Source organism: Phyllostomus hastatus, unplaced genomic scaffold (genome assembly GCF_019186645.2).
Source record: "Phyllostomus hastatus isolate PE091 unplaced genomic scaffold, TTU_PhHast_1.1 phas_scaffold_182, whole genome shotgun sequence".
In the NCBI taxonomy this organism is placed as follows: domain Eukaryota; kingdom Metazoa; phylum Chordata; class Mammalia; order Chiroptera; family Phyllostomidae; genus Phyllostomus; species Phyllostomus hastatus.
The window spans coordinates 7,070,264-7,091,303 of NW_025334013.1; the positions used below are offsets into that span (position 1 = coordinate 7,070,264).

Here is a 21,040-nt window from a genome sequence, read left to right on the forward strand (position 1 = left end):
ACAGTGAGATGACCGTTTGAAGGAGCTCTATCCAGCATTCAGAGAGAGCCCAGAGGAGCCTGAATCAGCCCCAGGGAGCCTGGGAGGGCTTCCCAGAGGAGGCGGCAGTTGGTTGGAAGGAAACAGGGGCGATTCCCAGGTGCAGGAAGGCGGGAAGGGGAGGCATCCTCTTTGGCGGAGGGCTACATTGTGCTGAGCACTGTGGGTCCTTGTGACGGAGGCCACTGCCTCCGAGGCAGCCCTCAGGGCCCTACATCTGCCCCGGACAGTGTCGGGAGCCAGTGTCACCCTCTGGCCGGCGGGCTCCGTGTCTCTGCCTGCAGACAGGACTGTGCTACACGAAGGAAGGAAGGAAGGGGGCAGGGACTCTCCCTTCTGCCTCCACCGCACCCCCACCCGAAGGGAGAAGCCCCATGTCCTTCATCATCCGTGGTCCGTGGAGCCCCAGCAGGGAGAGAGCTGAGCACTTGCGGGCACGGGGCGGGGATCTCTCTGGGCGCCAGGTTTGGCCAAGCTGACGACTGTCCTTCTGCCTTGCAGGATGCGCTCACCCCCTACATCCCGGAGCCTGGAAGCTCGTGCCGGCACAGAGAATACTTTGACAAGAAGTCCCAGATGTGCTGCAGCATGTGTCCTCCTGGTGAGGGACGGGCCCTGGACCCCTGACCTCAGACCGGTTCCATTCCTGGGGGCTGGTGCCTTGGAGGGAGTGTGTGAATAAGGGTTTGGGGGGCGGGCAGGGTTGTGGCTCTTGATTCTTACTGAACCCCTCCTAGTTCCATGAATCGGCCCTATGCTCCCTCTTACCTTTGCACACGCTGTTCCCTCTTCCCAACTCTGTTCCCTGGCCAACTCCTACTTATCTGTTAGACCTCAGCTTAGATGCCCGCCTCCTCCAGGAAGCCTGCCTGTACTGCCTGGCCAGATCTACTTCCTCCTCTGAGCTCCCAGTGGTCTCTGGTGTCCCCCATGGAAGCACCTCTTTCCATCCTGTGCTGACCTGGCTCCTCCTTTGTCACCCCCACTGTGTGTTCCTCTAAGACAGGGACCAGGTTTACTCTCTGCTGAGTTCTGAGCACCTGGCACCATGCCAGTCACGTACTGCGTACTCAGTACATAGTTGATGGAATCAGTGAATGCTTACCTGTTTCATACACGGTGGACCCGAGGCCTGACCCCCTGCGGGAGAGCTGGGTGGCCCAAAGCCCCGTGCCCTCCATTTATTCATTGGTTTATACATCATCCCTGTAATACTGATAAAGCATCTGCTACACGCCCAGCACTGTTCTATGTGCCGGGAATACAAGAGAGAGCAGGGCAGACAAAATCCTTGCCTTCGTGGATTTTGCATTTTAATAGAGAGACAGACAAATAAACAGAGGAAATAGATGTGCGATCCTGTCAGAGATTAAGTGCTATGAAGAAAACAAGGCCGGCTACGCAGACAGAGGCAGATGGAGTAGGCCGTGCTACTCTTCACAGAGTGGTCAGGGGAGGCCCAGCCGCGGAGCTGACACCTGGGCAGGGACGTGCAGGAGGGGAGGGAGGGAGTCCTGCACGTGTACGGGGACAGCGTGCCGAGCAGGAGCCACCGCAAGTGCAAAGGCCCTGCGGCGGGAGCCTGTCTGGTGGGCTCGAGGAATGGCGAGGCCAGTGTGTGGCTCAGAGTAAGTAAGCAGGGGCGGCGGTGGGGAGTTTAGATTTTATTCTGCGGGACCCAGGAAGTCGCTGGAGGGCTCTGGGCCATCGGCCTGAGACTCGGGCAGGCACATAAGTGCCTGTCGCCTCCCACGGCCATTTTCAGAGACTCCAGGGGAAGTGACTTTTCTTTCTTCTGTGAACTGGCAGGGTCTTTGTAAGAAGCGACTAGATTAGCACAGCAGGGACTATGGCGGCACAGGGCTCAGGGCTCAGAAGAGAACCTCCTTAAAGGTTTGCCTTGGTGCTCTTCTGTCGCCTGGCATGCCTTCTCTCCAGGCCTTGCTGGGAAACTGTACTCCCTCCCTGCTTCCTTTTTTCTCTCTAGTTTATACTCCCAGGTGGAGAATTTTAGCCAACTCTAAAGAAGAAAGGAGCGGGCGAACCAATTCTCACTAAAGTGTGATTGACTATAACAGGCAGTTCCAGTGGCAGAATTCTAGGCTCCTGGAAAGAGCAGAGGGGAAGATGTTTTAGGAGCCGTGGAGGTTCAGAGATGGAGGGACAGGTGGTACTTGCTGCGTGGGAGATGAGTCGACGGAGGGGTTGGAGTCCCGTCGAAGAGCCTTTGCAGCTAGACTGCAGAACTCTGGGCTTCTGGGGAACAGCGGGTGAGCCCAGGGCCTGGGAAGAAGCCCCTCCCCACTGAGACCTCCGGCCCTTGCTTTCTCAGGCTACCACGCACGATCCTTCTGCACTGATACCTCAGATACGGTGTGTACCCCTTGCGATGACAGCACCTACACCCAGATCTGGAACTGGGTCCCCGAGTGCTTGAGCTGTGGCTCCCGTTGCAGCTCTGGTGAGTAGGCCCAGAGGGAGGGGTGGTCCCCAGCGTCCTGCCCTGGGCACCTGGCATCCCAGCCCCTTGCCGAAAGCTGGCTGGGGTTCCCCCAGACCCAGTGTTTCCGAGCCCCAGGGCACAAGGTTGCGTGGGTGCAGTTCTTTACAGTTTATCTGTGGCATTTCCCTCCTGTCTCACCGAATCCTCTTCAATAGTCCCGCGGGACCGGGGGTGGGGGGGGCCGGGAGCAGCGGTGGGAGAGAGAACCGTGCCCATTTCAGAGTTCAGGGAGTTGTGTCTTGCTCATGCCGTGCAGCCAGACTGAGACTGCACGCTTGGGACTCTGTGGCCAGTGTTCTTTTTGCCCCATGCTAAGGGGGCGCGGTTGGGGCCGACCAGCCTGCTGGAGATCAGAGCTCTCTGTGGGTGGTGAGCTGGCTGGGAGGGCAGGGTAGCGTGGTGGTGGGTGGGGCCTGTGGAGGCGGGAATGACCCTGGGCTGCCTGCTTGCTCCTCCAGACCAGGTGGAGATGCAGGCCTGCACCCGGGAGAAGGACCGAGTGTGCGCCTGCAGGCCAGGCCGCTACTGCATGCTGCCGTCTCAGCAGGGGTGCCGGCTGTGCTCCGAACTGCGCAAGTGCCCCCCCGGCTTTGGCGTGTCCAGACCAGGTATGGGGCCGGGGCGCAGGGCCTTGGGGCCCCCCTCGGGTCTCTCTTTCACCGGCATCAACTCGTCAGCTGAGCCTGGGGACGTTGTTGGTGGTGGCCAGTCCACGTCCCCCATTTATTCTTTGCCCCAGTGCTCCCGGGGAGGCGGTCATGCACCATGCGTTAGGCCCTGGGGACCCAGAGGTGCATCAGATTAAGCCCTAAGCTACTGGGAAATCGAGTGGTGCCACAGGAAGATGAACCCATGTGACCCTGGAGACCAGGAAGTCACTAGAATCGGTTAAAGGACAATCCCCCAGCTGTGTGCGCGTGTGCATGCAGCTGTGTGCGTGTGTGCATGTGTGAGTGCATGTGTGCATGTGTATGTGTGTGCATGCGCATGTGTGTGTTTTCAGAGGGAGAGTCATAGACAGGGGTCCAGGGGCCCCTCAGACCTCCCCTAGGTCTCCGGTGCATCTGAGTTGGTGACAGGCTCCAATGTCTTTTTTTCTGAAGGAACGACAGCGTCAAACGTGGTATGTGCTGCCTGCGCCCCGGGGACATTCTCTGACACGACGTCGTCCACAGATATTTGCAGGCCCCACCGGATGTGAGTGGCTGAGTCCTCCGGTTCTGGAGGGGGAGGGGCAGGGAGGGGCCGTCCCTGGGTGACGGAGGGACGTGCTGTACAAGCGCCAAGTGCCCGAGCCATGGTGCCTGCAGCCCCCACGCATGGCCATGGGCTGAGGCATTGCCCGAGCTCTGTTCAGTGCCAGGAGGGGTCATCTAATGGTGGGTGGGTCCCAGGACAGAGAGCACGGCGAACGGGAGCCTTGCCCCGGGAGTCGGGACTGAGTGGGCAGCGTGGGGAGAGAGGTGGGGGTGGGGACAGGAAGGGGTAGTCTTAAAAGAGGACAGGGCGTGCACTCACACCCTCATCCCGGCTGGGCTGCGGGGACCCTTGCCCCCTGACCTGCCTCCCACGGGTGAGCCCGGCCGCCCTGAGCCATTCTGTCCTTCGTCACCACTGACCAAGTCCCCTCCCCCGCCAGCTGTGAGTCGACGGCCATCCCCGGCAATGCAAGCAGGGACGCGGTCTGCACTTCTGAGCCCCTCACCAAGACAGTGGGACCACACTCAGCCCTCGTGCCCCAGCCAGGGCCCACGAAACCCCAGCTCACGGAGCCAACTCCAGGGCCCCGCACCGCTCCAAGCCCCTCCGACCCTTTCTCGCTCCTGACTGCCCCAGTGGGAGAGGTCACCACAGGGAATCTCTCTCTTCCAATTGGTAAGTCACGAGGGGGCCCTTCACGCTTCCCCCCTCCCCTCTCAGAGACGTGCTGAGAGCCCGCTGTGGGCTGGATGCACTCTGTCCTTGGATGTACGTACGTGGCCGTGAGACTTACTCCTGAGTTACTTGTCACGGTTACTGAGAGCCCCGGGTTGGGAGAGGTGGGAATCAGCATTTTATCTCAAAGACAAGATGGTGTCCTAGTTTTGGTTCTTTTTTTTTTTTTTAAGATTTTATTTATTTATTTTTAGAGAGGGAAAGGAGGGAGAAAGAGAGAGAGAGAGAGAAATATCAATGTGTGGTTGCTGGGGGCCGTGGCCTGCAACCCAGGCATGTGCCCTGACTGGGAGTCGAACCTGCGATGCTTTGGTTCACAGCCTGCGCTCAATCCACTGAGCTACACCAGCCAGGGCTTTAGTTGTTGGGTATAATGAACCCATTAGGCCGTGACGACAGTGTGGGCTGGGCCACCCCACCTTGTGGGTTTCCTGTCGGGGGTCAGGACGACTGCAGGCCAGAAGCCTCCGACTGGGGGCCCTCGTGGTGGCTGTGGTCCGCACACATGCTTGGTTCGGCAGGGTTTGGGGCTTGTTTGTTTTGTCATTGAATTTGAGACCTTGGGACTGGCTTGGCTTGCCCTTCCCCTGTGACAGCCGGGCGCCTGGTGTACTTGAGTTTGCTTTTTGCAGCTGTTGTTTGAGCTTCTCTTGCCCTCCTAGGACTGATTGTGGGTCTGACATCCTTGGGACTGCTGGTGCTGGTGGCTGTGAACTTAGTCATCATGACCCAGAAGAAAAGTAAGATTCCATTCCTTTTTCCCTTTATCCACCTGTTCCGGAAGCTTCTCTGGGGTGCCACCAGGGAGTCAGACAGAGCTGGATGCCGGTAGACTCTGCAGGAGCTTAGGGCGTGGGGCAGAGGGTTCCTCCACTAACTCATCTACTGAAAGGCAGGACCCTCGGGGCTGTCGTGGGGGGTGGGGGACGGCGGGAGGCCAGGATCCTTGTCTGGGAATCCTGGGGGAGCCAGGCTGTCCGGAACAGGGGGCATTTGAGCTGGGTAAGATTCGGAGGGGGCATGTGTGCAGGAAAGGAAGGACCTGCTGAGCAGAGGGCGTGGCCTGAGCAAAGGGGGCGGGGTTTGGAAGCGGGTAGGGGCTGGTGGAGGGGAGTGGAGTAATGCTGAGCCAGCTGGAGAGTTGGGTGCGGGGTCCTCTGTGCTTTGTCTGGTAGGTAATTGTCTCCTCCACGGCTGGGTCTACTCCCGCTGGGTCTGCTTGGGCCCTGGTTACCTGCCACATTAGATCACTGTGGCCCGAGGAGGTCGCTGTCCCTGACTTGTCCTTTCTCTCCTCTTTGCAGAGAAGCCCTTCTGCCTGCAAGGAGAAGCCATGGTGGTGAGTGCCCCTCTGCCTCCCCTGTCCCCCTCCCCTCCCCCGCTCTCCCTCCCGGTGTCCAGTGGCGGATGCTGTGCAGAGCCCAGGGAGGCTGAGGAGAGGCCCCCGGGGGTCTGTCCTTGGGGGTCAGGCTGCCCTCCATGGGCCAGTAAAGGAGACTGAGTGTGAAATGCCACATCAAGGAGTGAGGGACTCGTGGTGTCTGTGGCAAGCGTATGGTCGTGGGCCTGTGGTGTCACCTTAGGCAGACCTGGAGTGGCTTGTGGCTGTTTCCTCACCTTTATTTTTTTTAATTTAATTTAATTTTTTAAAGATTTTATTCATTTGTTTTTAGAGAGAGGGGAAGGAAGGAGAAAGAGAGGGAGGGAAATATCAATGTGTGGTTGCCTCTTGCGTGCCCCCTACTAGGGGCCCGTACTGCACCCCAGGCATGTGCCCTGACTGGGAATCGAACGCGCGACCCTTTGGTTCGCAGGCTGGCTCTCAGTCCACTGAGCCACACCAGCCAGGGTGTTTCCTCACCTTTAAATGGAGACAGGCCCGCTAAGGGACTGTGCCATTCGCTCGGCTGGCAGGAATTCTCTGCATCTCTGTGGTGCTTACAAAGCACTTCCTCAAAGAGCAGTGGTTTTCAAACCGAGCACCAGGGTACCCCTGGTGTTCCACAGAAGGCCCTGGGGATCATCTCTGGGGTTGAGTCGGAACCTCGGGCCCTGAGTCCCCCCACTTCAACCAAAGCAGCTCACCTTGGCTCTTTTCTATAAAGTAGGGCCTGTGAGGGGCTTCTGCTAGAAACACAACACTGACGTGGTATTTTATCCGTTCTCCATCAGGAAGGCACTTGGCTATAAGTCACCGAAAACGTAAGGGTTGCTTAAAACAGGAAGGCCCTATCTTTCTCACATACCAAGAGGGTGAGGCGTTGCTGGCTGCTGGAACAGTTCAGTTGCATCCTTCGGAGAGTCTAGGAGGACCCCGGGCTCTGCCATCTTTAGTGTGTTGGGTTTTTGTTTCTTTGCTTGTGGCGCCAGGTCATGAGACGGTGGTCACCATGTCCTGTGGTCTCAGGTTCGAGGTGAGAAGAAGAGTGGGGACCAGCCAGGGCAGCCACGGTGCCTTCTATCAAGAAATAAGACACTCTCCTAACAGCCCTGGGTAGACGTCTCCTTTTGTCTCATTGGCCTGAATGGTGTCATGTGACCACCCCTAGCTGCAAGGGAGTCGAGGAAAGGGGGCACTGTGCTCTCCCAGCCTCTGTGGTGGAGGAGCACAAGGGAGAGCGCTTGGGGACGGGTGTGGGGCGAGCCGGTACACGGTGGCCGCCGCACTCCCGTGTCCGGTAGGCAGGGCAGGGTTTTACCCACGGTTACGGGTGAGGACACAGGAGCTCCCCCCACCGCCTCCTGCCCTGCTGAGGCCGGGCTGGTTTCCCAGCCGTGGCACCATTGATATTTGGGGCCTGATCATACTGTTATTGGGCACTGTCCTGTGCTTTACAGGCTGTTCGGCGGTACCACTGTCCTCTCCACACTAGACACCACTAGCTCTGCCTCCCAGGAGTGACGACCAAAAACGTCTCGGACGTTGCCAGCTGAGAGCTGCTGTGCCAGGGACAGCTCAGCCCCGGGCGGCCCAGTGCCTGAGGTTCCCACAGGGCTTTGGACTCGTCAGGGATGAGGGACTGATTTCAAGTCCTGATCTTGCTGATGAGCCAAGAGGGGCAGCGAGGGGAAGTGACTCGCCTGAGGTCACAGAGCACCACGTGTCCGGAGCTGCCCTGCGGTATTTCAGCAGATGCGAACCCTGGTTTGGGACTTCAGACGGTTTCTCATTCCCTGGGGTGCAAATGCCACCCCTTCCTTTTTCTGGCTTCCGCTCAGCGGAGCTGCCAGCTGCTGCGGGGTGGCCTGGAGAGCGGGCGTGCCCTGCAGGGCCCCCCCCCCGCTGCAGCCCCGCTGGAGCCACGTCCTCTCTCTTTCCATTTGTTTCCTCTACTCAATGCGGTGAGGATGTCTCAGGTGTGGCCCCACAGCCTCCGCTTCTTCCCCTTTCCCTTCCCTGAGCTTTGTGGTCACACGGTGTGAGCAACTCAGCTATTCTTGTTTTTAAACCTCCCCCAGGACGTGCTGATGGGTTTTACATGCTCATTGATTTTAGAGAGAGGGGAAGGGAGGGAAAGAGAGGGGGTGAGAAACAGTGATCAGTTGCTTTTCATACGTACCTCCGTCTGGGGACTGAACCCGCAACCTAGGCACGCACCCGGACTGAGAATCGAACGGGTGACTCTTTGGTGTACAGGAGCCTGCCCCAGCCCACTGGGCCACACTGGCCAGGGCCCCGCTGGCCGAGCCCCGTGCCAGGCCCTGCACCTGTGCCTCAACACTGACTGTGTCCTCACACAGCCCCGTGGGGCACACAGTACAATTACCCCCACTTTACAGGGGAGGAAACTGAGACTCAGGGAGGTTCTGTTACCCGTATGAGGTCAGCCCACTGGGCGAATGCCAGAGCCCAGGTTTGAAATGTGTCTGAAGCTGCAGGTTTGGGCAGGCCGGACATTCTAGGCTGCCCCAAGCACTTTCAGCACCCCTCAGGGCCTGCCCTCAGAGGCCGGTCACCGCCCCAGATGCCCTTCAGTCCCCAGGCCCCCACCCTCACTCCCACCCCTGTGCTTCGCCTGTGTCCGCTCTGTTCCTCAGCTGGCTGGTGGCGGGCCCAGGCTGCTGGGGTGGAGGGTGCGGCGGCTCCTCTTGCTGCAAAAGCAACCACAAGTCATGGTGGGACAGTGGCTTCCCTTTTTTTAGGAAAGGTCAGCATCTTCACGTGTGAGCTCACCCACAGTCACCCCCACAGGCACGCTCATGCACAGGCTCATGTTTGACAATGAGAGGGGTCATTGATGAGGTGCCGAACGCACGCCAGGCGCAGCTCTGAGCATTGTTTATTCTCGCAGCCACGCTCTGACGCCCGCACTAAGATTATTGCTCCAGTTTCATGGTGCAGGAAACTTGGGTTCAGAGAAGTTAAGTAACTTTCCCAAGGTCACACAGCCAAGGCCAGTGGCCTTGGGACACAAACCTAGGAGTGCCTCTCCTCCCCACCCCCGGCACGCACATTCACTGTACCTCTCCCAGACGTGCACACACGTACCCTCAGAGGCGTGTGCGTGCACTTCACATACCCTCACCCCTGTGCATGCAGGCATGTGGGCCCCATGGACATGCACCTGCACGTGCAGACAGGCACGGCCCCTCTGTCCGGAGGACCTGGCTGCTGGGTCTGCCCCGTCTCTGCGTCTGCACACGGCAGAGAGGGGCTGGGGGGCGAGAAGGGGCGGGCTGCCTGGGATCCTGCTTTTCACGTGAACCCCCTCCGCACCCCACCCCCTCCCTGGGGTCCCAGCCCAAGGAACAGGACTCAGGATTTATCTGCCCCACTTGGAACCTGTCTGAACTTTGCAACTTGTAAGGGAGGGAGGGAGGGCCGTGACCTTTGGGGGTTCTGTTCCCTGAAGCCCTGGCCGCAGCAGAGGAGGAGTGTGAAAACCCCCTTCTCTGGGAGTTGTGAGGAATGGCATTTGGATGCTCCTCCTCTTCCTCCCTCCCCATCTGACCAAGTTCAGAGCAGGGCTGGGAGTGGGGTCCCGTGGCCAAGGGCAGACCCCCTGGGCAAGTGCAGCATGAGCTAGAAATCTAGAAATGCCCTCCATCCCCTCAAAGCTGGGGAGTGGTGATGGGGGGTGGGACCACAGAGGTGGGATACCGCTGCAAGTCAGTGGTTCTGGAACACGGATCCTGGCTGGTCCTGCCCCTCCCACGGACCAGCTGTGTGACGCCCAGCAGGGCACACCCCCTCTCTGGGCTTCCGTGGCCTCAGAGGAGCTACTTGGGAAGGCTCCTTCCAGCCTGAGCAAGAGCCCTCAGGATGTGGACGGCTTCTGAGGGCGCAGGGGCTGAGAGGCCACAGCCCAGGTGGGCGGGCCTGGGGGACGGGCTGCGGTGATTGGCCGGTCCGGGGAGGGATCAGGTGCTCTGCCTCTGCTCAGAGCGCAGCTGGAATTGTAGCTCCTTCTGGAGCGAGGGGTTGGGGTCTCAGCCCTCCCTGGGGAGGGGGGTCTAACATGCCCGGGCCCCCCACCCCACAGCAACGGCTCACCCTCTGACCCTCCTCTCCCCTACCCTGCTGAGGTGTGTCTCACCAGCCCTTCTCTCCCCTCCGTTCCCGTTTTACCCTCTCATCCTGGGCCGTGGGTGAGAACGTGGCCCCTTCCGCCTTCCTTCCTCCCGGGACCCGGCAGTCACCTGGAACCCCAAGGCAAGGACTCGTGTGCCTGTCCGGCCGACATGGACAGGCAACAGCCTTGCAGTGGGATTTCTAGGTGCTCCCCGCCGTGCTGTCTGCAAATGGGCACCTGTCTTGGGCCTCCAGAGCGGAGACACCCCGCACCCAGGAAAGGCCTCGTGGGCCATAGCCCAGCTCTGCCAAGTCCTAACTGTGTGACTGTGGGCAAGGAGCTCAACCCCTCTGGGCCTCGGTTTCCACACCTGCAAAGCGAGGGTAGCACTGGGCTGTCGGAAGGGGTAGCACTGTGGAGAGTGTCTCGGAAGGGCGTCAGCACAGTGCTGGGCGTTGGATGCCACGCAGGTGTTGGCTACAGTTTTGTTATTGTCGTCGTTTTGTTTATGTTCCCCAAGAAAAAGACACTGGGGGAGTCACAGAGCAGCCCGGGGGTGCCCTCTGGAGAGGACCTAAGTAAAAGGGCTGCCTGCACTGGATTACTGATGCAGCACGGGGGGCAGCAAGCTTTTCCTGTGCAGGGCAGGGGGTCGGCGCTGTCGGCCTCCAGCCCCGGGGTCTCCGTCACACCACTCACACCGGCCACCGCTGTGGGAGGAGCGCGGCCACAGATGCTGCGTGCCCACGTGGGAGGGAGGGGCTGCGGTCCGGCACAGCGGTACCTATGGACACTAACTTTTGAACCTCACGTAGTTTCACGTGTTACAAAATATCAGTCTTTAATATTTTTTCGACCATTTGAAAATGGCAAAAGCATTCTCAGCTCGCAGCCTGTACAGAAGCCGTGGCCTACCAGCGTGGGTCACAGCGGCAGTTTGCATGGCCCTGACTTACCAAGCCCTCGTGTGGGGCGTACTGCGTACCGGGCATTGCTCGAGCACTTTGCAAATACTCAGCCATTTGATCCTCACAGCAACCCTAGGACGTGGGTTTCCATTCTCCGTTTGGAGATGAAAAATGAAGGCCCAGAGAGGCTAAGTAACCTGTCCTAGGTCACACAGCTAGGGAGTCACAGAGTCACGACTTGCAGCCACACGTCTGGCTCCAGGGTCCATGCTCTTGGCCGCTAGGCTGAGCCACATCACCTTGTGCTGGGGGGGTGACCTTGGGCGAGTCACTCTTCTTCTCCGGGCCTCTGTTTCCTAACACAAAATGAGGATGGAAGTCCTGCCCCACCTCGAACACTAATAGCTGAACAGGCCCACCTACCTGGCACCCTGCCCGAAGAGGGCTCCCACTCCCCGGGGCGGCCGGGGGCCGATCCCGGAAACCGCAGAGAACCGCGTGTCCCGACTGCACTGTGTGTGGAAAGAACGTGCCCCGTGGGCAGAAGCGTCGTGTAAACTGTGAAGTGCGCGTGGCATGGGGTGCAGATGGTGGCAAGAAGGCGGACGGGGGAGGGGCTGGCTGGTGGCCTGACCTCTGCCCCTCCTCTCCTCCCCATCCAGCCTCACCTGCCCGCTGAGAAGGCCCAGGGTGCGCCGGGCTCCGAGCAGCAGCACCTGCTGACCACGGCGCCCAGCTCCAGCAGCAGCTCCCTGGAGAGCTCGGCCAGCACGGCGGCGGCAGCGGCGGCGGCGGCGGACAGGAGGGCAGCCTCCGGCAACCAGCCACAGGCACCGGGCAGGGACCAGGCCAGCGGGTCCGGGGACGCCCGGGCCAGCTCCGGGAGCTCAGGTAAGAGGCAGGAGCCCCTCTGGCTTCATCCCTCCTTCATGTTTCTTCCTGGTTTCTGTCTGAGCCGTCTCCTCCTGGGCCTCCCCTGAGGACCAGGCCCGAGCTCCCGGCGTAAGAACATTGGTGTGCCCTCCAGCTTCGCCTCCCTACCGCCCTCGGGTGCAGCACTGAGCCGCAAGGTTCTTCCGGTCCTCTGACCCCCCAGTTCCCTTCGCCTTGGCCCATGTGGGTTCTTTCACCAGGAACACCCTTCCTTCCAGACAGCCCCCGCTTGCCCTTCGAGTCGGATATCCAGGCAGGGAAGTTTTCTTGTGTTATATATCTAATATGTAATAGTATTACGTATTAATGCCACGGTATTATAGAACTTATATGATACCATTGTTTTAGATTGTGTGATCTATTACTATCAGTTAGACTTTATAGACAAGGAAGCTGAGGCCCAGAGAGGTAAAACAGCTTGTTCCAGGGCACACAGCTAGTGTAGGGAGAGCCAGGCATCACCCTGGGCCGTGGGACAGAAAGCTGCCGTGGATCAGCGGGGCCTCCAGGGCTCCACTGGCTGTGGCTCATCATCCGGGTCCTTTGGGCCCGAGGCCCCAGGTTGGGTGTGCAGTCTGGAGAAGCCCCTGCGCCCCCCCCCCCCTGCTTTAGCATCTGCATTCTGCCCCGAATTTGGACAGGTGTCACCCTGGTGGGCGTCTCCACCAGTGCCCACACTGGAGGGCATCCCTGCAGGGGTCCCCCAGAAAGTCGAGCTGCCTTGGGTGGCTTTGGTAGTGAGAGGCCAAATCTGCTGGCCCGTGTCTCCCCGGCTCACCCAAAGAATGACGGTGGACTCAGGTCATTTCTAGATGCCCTCCCGGCTGCTCCGGTGCCGCGAGAATCCGAGCCTCAGCTTCCTCATCTAGAGAGGAGCCAGGAGCCCTGGCGTCTCCTTAGCAGGGCTGCCGGTCTGTCCTCCTGGCACCTGGCTTGGGGGTGCTTCCTCCCCGGGCTGCCCACCCAAACGAGGCGGCCTGCTGTGGTTCACCACAGCCTGCCCTCCACATGTGGTGTCCTATTGGGGCCCACCCAGCCTGAGAGCTCCCCAAGGGGGCTCAGGTCAGTGCCTGGGATACAGCAGGCGGCCCTCAACGTTTGTTGAATGAATGAATGATTGAGTGAGCTGCAAATGTAACTCTTGGGCTTTGTCCACCTTTTGGATTCGCCTTTCTCGCCTTTCTTAGCGATACCTGCTGCACGGCCGTCCTGGTGTGGCTTCCTCCCTGCCCCACCCCGTGTGGTCCCCTGACCACGTCTGCCCACCCCTTCCGCCCTCTGCCCCTTCTCCGTTCCTTCCCTTCCTGCCTGTCTGGCCTCTGCTGTCCCCTTTTCTCCCTCCCACCCCAATACCCCTTGCCACCGTGGGAACCGGTAAACCCTGTTGCGGTGCCCCCATCCGCCCCCGCACTGTCTCATTTGCAGTGTGCAAAGGCCATGGTGACTTTGGGTGACATTTGGGTGCTGTGGAAACGCAGGGTGGAAATTTCCTCTGGCCCGTGATTTCAGCACCGCCCCTCCCCCCTGCCCCCCTGGCCTGTTCGGGGTTGTCCTGAGAGCGGCTTCCCAGCTCTGACCTCCTCTTGGATCCACTGGAGCTGGGGGAGCTGGGATGGGGAGAGCACTGGAAAGCAACCAGCCAGGCCCCCGGTGCCCTGTGGGCACCGCAGACATGGGGCACTCAGCAGGGCCCCCTGGTGGCAGCAGCTGTCACTTTCCAGGGGGTTTGGTGTGTCCAGACCCTTACATGCATCGCCTGGCTTTCCCATCGTCCCTCACTGGCTAGTTAGGAAACTCAGATGCCTGCAGGGGGTGGGCGGGAAGGCCGTGGGGGTGGGGCGGGAGGAGGGGAGTGGGGGGCTTGGTTGTTCAGATACTCGCAGAGCAGATCTGGGGGTCAGCTGTGGCTCTCCGAGCAGGCGAACGTGGAGATGGAGGGGCTGGGCCACTGGTTTTGATGGGCGTATGAATTGCATGTCAGGTGATGGCAAAGGGAGGTGCATTCTAAAACACAGTCCAGGAAACAGCTCGGTCGGGTTGCGCTAAAAGGAGATGCCATTCCTCCGCGCCCTCGCGTCCCCGCCCAGCAGTGAGGGATGAAGTGAGACATTGTGGAGAAGCCAGGCGGTTTGTTCCTTACGTGTTCTCTGCTGGGAGTGGAGTCCTTGAACATCATTCACATTGTTTCGATGGCCACTGTGTTACTTTCAAAGGACAATAAATGCCGTGAGATTGTTCTCACTTTAAAGAGGGGGAGCAGCTCAGAGCCTCTGATGTTGATTCTTTGGCCTACGGAGAGCGGGTCATTGACAGGGCTCTTGGCTGGTCACAGTTGGTGTGGCCAGTGCTGCTGCTGAGGCCAGGACCGGAAGGGAACTCATCTCGACTGCTTGACCGCTAGTTTGTCACGGGTACTTCCTGGCCCTGCTTACTTTTTGGATTCTTTGTGGGAAGTAGGCTTTTTCTTGGAGCACCTGCACCTGCTTTCTGTGATTGGCTCCTCCCACCCAGGGGGTGGGTTGCGCTGGGGATTCTTAGAGATGAGGAAATAGGCACAGGAACTTTTACGCAACTCGCCCAAGGTTAACAGCGGAGCTGGGTTGGAGGCGGGGCCCCTTGGCCCCTGGCCCAGTGCTTCTCCCGCCCCCATGCCTTAACCTGCCTCTTGGGCAGGAGACGGGCCGTGATGACGTCCCCGCTCCCTGCTCCCCAACTGACCTGGCCCCTCTCTTCTTCTGCAGAGTCCTCCTCTGGCAGCCCCCGGACCCAGGTCAATGTCACCTGCATCGTGAACGTCTGCAGCAGCTCCGACCACGGCTCTCAGTGCTCCTCCCCGGCCAACTCCACAGCGGGGAGCCCGGACTCCAGCCCCGCAGGCTCCCCAAAGGACGAGCAGGTCCCCTTCTCCAAGGAGGAATGCCCTTTTCAGTCCCATTCGGGGGCCCCAGAGACTCTGCAGCAGAGCACAGAGGAGAAGCCCCTGAGCTTCGGCGTGCCCGACGCCGGGATGAAGCCCAGCTAACCAGGCTGGCGTGCGCCGAGTCCCCGCCCAGGCGGGCTGACCTCTGAGCCCTCTCGGTCCCCACCGCCCAGCACTCGGCTCTTTCTGGGCCACATTTCTTCAGTGGCCTCCACGGCCTTGGCCTTTCTCTCACCTGCCGTCTTAGGGAGAGTCATGGGGAACCTCTCCTTCTTGCCACAAGGCTAGCTGGGAACGCTGGCGGCCCGGGCGGGCCTCTGCCTCTGAACTGCCCTGTCTCTGGTTTTGTGAACTTGGCTTCTGAAGCCCTCGTTTTATCCCGGGGCCCTGCCGGCTCTGGCTCCCCGGGGGGCCCCAGCATCCTGCCCTCCAGAGGGGCCGGAGGGGGTGGGGAGTGCCGTGCGCCATCCATGGAGAAGGGGCTGCCTGCGATGCAGCCTGAATGCTGAGACTACAGGGTGGTCCCAGGAGGGGAGGGGGCTGTCATCAGTCAGGTGATGGGGTGGGGGTCCCCTGGGTTAGCTAAGGACCCTGGGGCATCACCACCTTCCAAACTCCTTTTCTGCCCGTCCCACCTCTCGTGCCCGGCGTGAAAATCAGACACCCAGAGGGCCCACGTGGGCGGCCTGGCGGCATGCCCTGTCCTGGGTGGGTTGGCAAACCTCTGACAGGAAGTCTTCCTATTTTAATATGTGGCATTTAAAAAAAAAAAAGTAAGCGGCCTTAGACAAACAAGTCAACAACACAACAAAGCCAAAACCTCAGAGTTTGCCTTCTCTGCCTTTGACCTTCACCCCTGCGCCCACAGCGCCCGCCCCGCCCCCCTCCCTCGCTGTCTGGGGTGCGGCTCCTAGGCCACACCTTGTATCAGGGAACTTGTATCGGACCTGGAGATGACCGTGGCCCCCAGCAGTCACTCTCCTCCTACCTCAGCCTGGACCTCCCCGCCCCACCCCGTGACTCCGGAGGGGTGCTCCTGTCCCCCTCAACCTCCTCCCACTGTCCCCCGAGGCCCAGGCCCCAGGGGGGCCACGGGGCCACTTTGGTACTGTGCCTGTCACGATCCCCAGTGGACGTGAGACGCTGAGAGCCAGTCTGTGTGTCTGTGTGTCTGTCCTGTGCAGTGGGTCTGTGTAGCCATTGTTGTTGGGCCGAATGGCCTTCCCGAAGTCGCTGAAGCTAAGTTTGCCATAGAGTCCTTACCTATTAAAGAGTCAGCCCAGCCCGCTGAACACACTGTCCACGCCCTTCAGCGGGTGGGCATGTGCGGCCTCACCCGGTTCTGCAAAGAAGGGCACTGGGGCTCCTTGAGAAGCCATTTGGGTTCTCGGTACTTGGATCCCTTGTTGAAAAATTCCACTGGACTTGAACTTTGCAGCCGAACTTTTAGAGGGTAGGGGAGACCAGCCATGACCATGGGGACAAGAAAGGCTTCCCACCCTGGAATCAAGATGTGCTTGTATTGCCTGAAGAGGCCAGGGTCTCTGCCCGCGTTGGACTCTGCTCGGCCGTGGAGCAGGGCTGCCCCCTGGTGGACAGTGCCGGGAGGCCCTCAGGCCTCTCACGCCGACTCCAGTAGGGCCTGGAAGCCATGAAGTGAATTCAAGGAGAGCCTTTCTGGATGTAGCCTCCATTCCCCGGCTGTGTTAGCCCCAAGACCGTGTGAGGTGTTGCACTGCATATTGGAAAGCGTTCCTGCTTCTGAATAAACCTTCCCTTTGTCTTACACGTTGACCCGGCCTCTTCTGCTGGCTCCTCCCTCCTCACCCCGGTCCTTATGCCTCTTCTCCACCTGCCGGTCCCGTTCAGCCTGTGGCTTGCAGTGCCACGGCTACATCCTGCCAGCCCACGGCGTTGGAGGGGACAAGTGTTTACTGCGCTGTCCGTTCGTGGCAGGCACCACTCTGGGTGCCGGGAGGCAGCGGCTCCTGCACCGAGGGGGTGGGAAGAGACCTTGAGCAAACGCACAGCAAACGGTGAATGAGGCCAACGTGGAGGACCTTCTGGACCAGGCCATCAGGGGAGGGACCGGACAGGTGATAGGGAGCAGAGAGGCCTGCAGAACGGAGGGAGGAGCCGAATACCGCCCCCCGCCCCTGCACCCAGGGCCTGGCGGGGTGCAGTGAGAGGGCAGGGGAGCAGCAGCTCTGCTCAGGTGGGCAGTGGGAAAGGGGACTCCCCAGCACGTCGGAGCCAGTGGAGAGACGCGGCCAGATCTGTCTTTTGGAAAGATGTCTCCAGGGGCTGGGAGGGGGGTGGGTTGGAAGCAGGGCTGTGGGTGGGGACAGGGATGCGAATCGCCTCCTTGACTCTCTTGGCCTCTCCTTCCCAGGAGGTGGGGTGGTCCCTCCTGAAGCCCCCTTGCTCTGGCTACCGTGGGGGCTGGGGAGGGATGCATGGAGGGGAAGCAGAGAGACCACTGATGGGTGCACCGCTCTGGTTCCTCAGCCCTCCCAGCTCTGTGCCCTGGAGGCTGCCCTCGACGAACCGCGTGCCCGTTCCTGCTCTCTGCATCCAGCAGGGTCTGCCCCCGGGAAGGCGCTGGCAGGAGACAGGGGGCGGGGGAGCAGAGCAAGGCCCAGCTGTATTTCCTCCTCTCTGCCCCCCCCCTCCCAGTGGCTTCTCTACCTGTAACCACCCCCTGCCATGCTTTGCTGCCCCCATGCCCTCTTCTGCCCCAACCACCCCTGTCCAGTTTCCCCTTCCACACACCACGGTGAAAACAGGGGGCTCCCTGTGAGGGGGCAGAAAGGAAAACTTCCCATGCCTCCTCTCCATCTTCTAGTTCTGACACTTCCGATCCCCAAATGTGGGCTCCCACCCCCGCCACATACACCGAGCAATTCAGTTCCTACGCTGTCTGCCTGGAGGCCGTGTGTCAGATCCCACAGGCTAAGGGCTCAGTCCCACAAGACTGTCCCCACTTCGGATGCCAATCACAAGTCCAGGCTGCACCTGTGCTTCCGACGCATCATCATCTGTAAATCAGAGGTTCCCACGCCCCCCTTCTTGGCTTTGATGAATTTGCTAGGGCGGCCCCCAGAGCTCAGGAAAGCAGTCTACCCACTAGATCACCAGCCTATTACAAAAGATACAACCCAGACTCAGGGACAGCCAGACGGAAGAGCTACACAGGGCAAGGGTTCTGTGGGAAGGGGCTGGAGGGTCCGTGTTCGCGACCCCCTGTAGCATTGTGGTCTGTACAAGCACGCCTCGTTTTATGGTGCTTCTCTCTACGTTCATAACCTGGGAACTCTTGAAACCCCGTCCTTTTGGGTTTTATTGAGGCTTCATCACATAGGCATGATTGATTAAATGATTGGTCACTGGCCATTGGTTCAAACCCTAGCCCCTAACCCTAACCTAGAGGTAAGGGGTGGTTGGCTGAAAGTTTCAACACTCTAATCACATGGTTGGTTTCCTTGGCAACCAGTCCCCATCCTTAGGGGCTTCCAAACATCAGGCATTATGGATTGCAATACTAACCATTGATTATTGATATGAATAACAGACACTGGTTTCACCTCTATGGCTCTGGAGATATCTCAGAATACGAGGACACAGAACAAGCATTAGGACAAAAGGTGGTCCCAGTGCTTGCTCTCCTTTTAAAAAAAAAACAATATTGGCCCTGGCTGGTGTAGCTCAGTAGAATGAGCTCGGGCTGTGAACCAAAGTGTTGCAGGTTTGATTCCCAGTCAGGGCACATACCTGGGTTGCAGGCCATGACCCCCGGCAACCTCACATTGATGTTTCTCTTTCTCTCTCTCTCCCTCCCTTCCCTCTCTAAAAATAAATAAATCAAATCTTTAAAAAAAACGATGAGAGAGAGGGAGAGAGTGCATTTGTTTTTCCACTTACTGATGCATTCATTGGTTGCTCCTTGTATATGCCCTGATTGGGGATCAAACCCGCAACCAGCAACCTTAGCCTATTGGGACGATGCTCGAACCACCTTAGCTACCCGGCCAAGGCTCAGTGCTCTTACCACTTAGAAACCTCCAAGGGATTTTAGGAGCTGTGAGCCAGGAACAGAGAAAGAAGACCACACATATATGTTTGGTATGACAGGCATACCTCCGAGGTGTCGCGGGTTCAGGTCCAGACCACCACCGTAAAGCCAGTCGTCATCTTTTTGCTGGTGGAGGAGTTTGATTTCAATGCATAAAAAAATGCAACACCCAGAAACACAATAGGGAGAATGCAATAAAACGAGGTGTGCTTGTGTAAATTGCAAAACTCAGGGGGTCTATTTTGAAGCAGCTGGAGGCAGCCCTGTGTCTGTTGGGGTGACCAGTAAATATGGGCCCGGGGCAGCCTCTCCTGCCTCTTTGTTTTCTTTAACCATCCAGGAGCAAGTGGGTTGGTTCTCTCAGGCAGGGCCAGCGTGGGTGGGGAGGGAACAACTTGACTTCTCTTTACCTAGTTTCCACCCACTCATCATCATTAGGGAGCACAGCAGTGGATGGACTAGCACGGTAGTCAGGAGTCTGGACCCCCTCACGCCACCTGCCCAGGGGCAAGTCCTGGCTCTACCACTTCCTGTCTGTGTGACCTCAGGCAAGTTCATGAACCTCTCTGTGCCTCATTCTCCTTGTCTATAAGAGGAGGTTAAAATAGTACCTCCCACAGAGTAAGGGATTACAGGAGTTGCTATCTGTACAATGCTTGGAACCCATGCCTGGCACAAAGTAAGTGCTCAATAAATATTAGCTGCTTTTTTTTTCTTGCCCATGTGGGTGCGGGACGTGCAACAGAGGCTGGGACAGACCAGGTCCCTGCTGAGGCTGACATGCTAGGAGGAGCTATATAAAAAAATACCTGTAGCCCTTGCTGGTGTGGCTCAGTGGACTGAGCGCCGGCCTGGCTGGTCTGATTCCCAGTCAGGGCACATGCCTGGGTTGCAGGCCAGGAGGCAACCAATCGATGTCTCTCTCCCTCTCTTTCTCCCTCCTTTCCCCTTTCTCTAAAAATAAATAAATAAAATCTGAAAGAAGAGAAGAAACACCTTTAGGCTATGCCAGGTGGGGGTAGGTGCCAAGAAGAAAAATACAGGAGTGTAAGGGGACAGAGAAGGGTGGGGGAGCTGCTGGTTTGCCAGGCGGGGCGATGAAGGCTTTTCCAAGGAGCTGAACTTGGAGCAGCCTTGGGGACACGAGGGAGGCAGGGAGGTCGGGGAGGGCGGCCGCAGAAGCCCCGGAGAGGATGGAGGGTTTTATTCCTGGTGGGATGGGAGGGGTCCGAGCCGGGGTGTATGAGCAGCTCTGTAGCTCTGCCAGTGTCAGAGTTGGGTAACTGAACTTCGGTTATTTTATCTGCATAATTGCCCTAGGAGGTAGGCGAGGTCCCCATTATCCCCACCGTGCAGACGAGGACTCTCACGGGCTGGGTTTGATACTGATCCCATGAGTCAGGTGGGACGAACAGTCTGTGTACCGTGGGAGGCTCTCAATACCCAGCTCGGTGGAATTTCACAAGCGAGTCAAGGGGGAAGGGCCCTCTCTTTCGGGACTTCTCTGCCCACCGGGAGCTCCCTATTCGGGAACCAACCAGCAGGGCAGCGTCCTGCAAGCTGGGAGGTGGGGCTGGACGGCTGCTTGGGGGCGAACCTGAACTGGTGCCCTGCTGTGTGTGTGAACCCAGAGCAACAGCTGGCTGGCGGTCTCTCCCTGGAGCTCAGAATCTCCGCTGGAAGAGAGGGGGCTGGCGTGTGAGCTGTGGTGTGTCCTTTGTTGCCCCCTCAGGGCGACAGCACCACCTCTGCCCACGCTGTCTTCATGTTCACAAGAGACTCTGGATGCATAAAAGTAATTTTTATGTCGACTACATTAAAGCAAAATTTTGGAGATGTTTGGTTAAATAAAACATTACCATTCATTTCACCTGTTTCTTTTTTTTAAAGATTTTATTTATTTATTTTTAGAGAGGGAAGGGAGGGAGATAGAGAGACAGAGAAACATCAATGTGCGGTTGCTGGGGGTCATGGCCTGCAACCCAGGCATGTACCCTGGCTGGGAATCGAACCTGCAACACTTTGGTTCGCAGCCCGTGCTGAATCCACTGAGCTACGCCAGCCAGGTCACCTGTTTCTTTTCACTCTTTTAAATGTGGCTGCTTAGACTTATGTATGTGGTTTATGTTACATGCTCTTGAAAGTTAAATGCCTTCAAGATCTGATTAAATTAATTCATAACTAAAATGACAACTCCCCCTCCCCTGAGATCCCTAC

The 21,040-nt window shown here is 58.7% G+C and overlaps 1 protein-coding gene across 1 annotated transcript in view; it reads left to right on the plus strand.

The window, feature by feature from the left end:
• TNFRSF1B (TNF receptor superfamily member 1B) overlaps positions 1-16,537 on the plus strand; it is a 33,716-nt gene extending 17,179 nt beyond the window's left edge. Inside the window, exons 2-10 of the mRNA XM_045859886.1 lie at positions 541-640; positions 2,372-2,500; positions 3,001-3,150; positions 3,646-3,739; positions 4,182-4,417; positions 5,140-5,217; positions 5,782-5,816; positions 11,561-11,789; positions 14,573-16,537. Coding sequence (XP_045715842.1) covers positions 541-640; positions 2,372-2,500; positions 3,001-3,150; positions 3,646-3,739; positions 4,182-4,417; positions 5,140-5,217; positions 5,782-5,816; positions 11,561-11,789; positions 14,573-14,853 — 1,332 coding nt within the window. The 3' untranslated portion in view covers positions 14,854-16,537. The remainder of the gene's footprint in view (positions 1-540; positions 641-2,371; positions 2,501-3,000; positions 3,151-3,645; positions 3,740-4,181; positions 4,418-5,139; positions 5,218-5,781; positions 5,817-11,560; positions 11,790-14,572) is intronic.
• Positions 16,538-21,040: the final 4,503 nt, after the last annotated feature.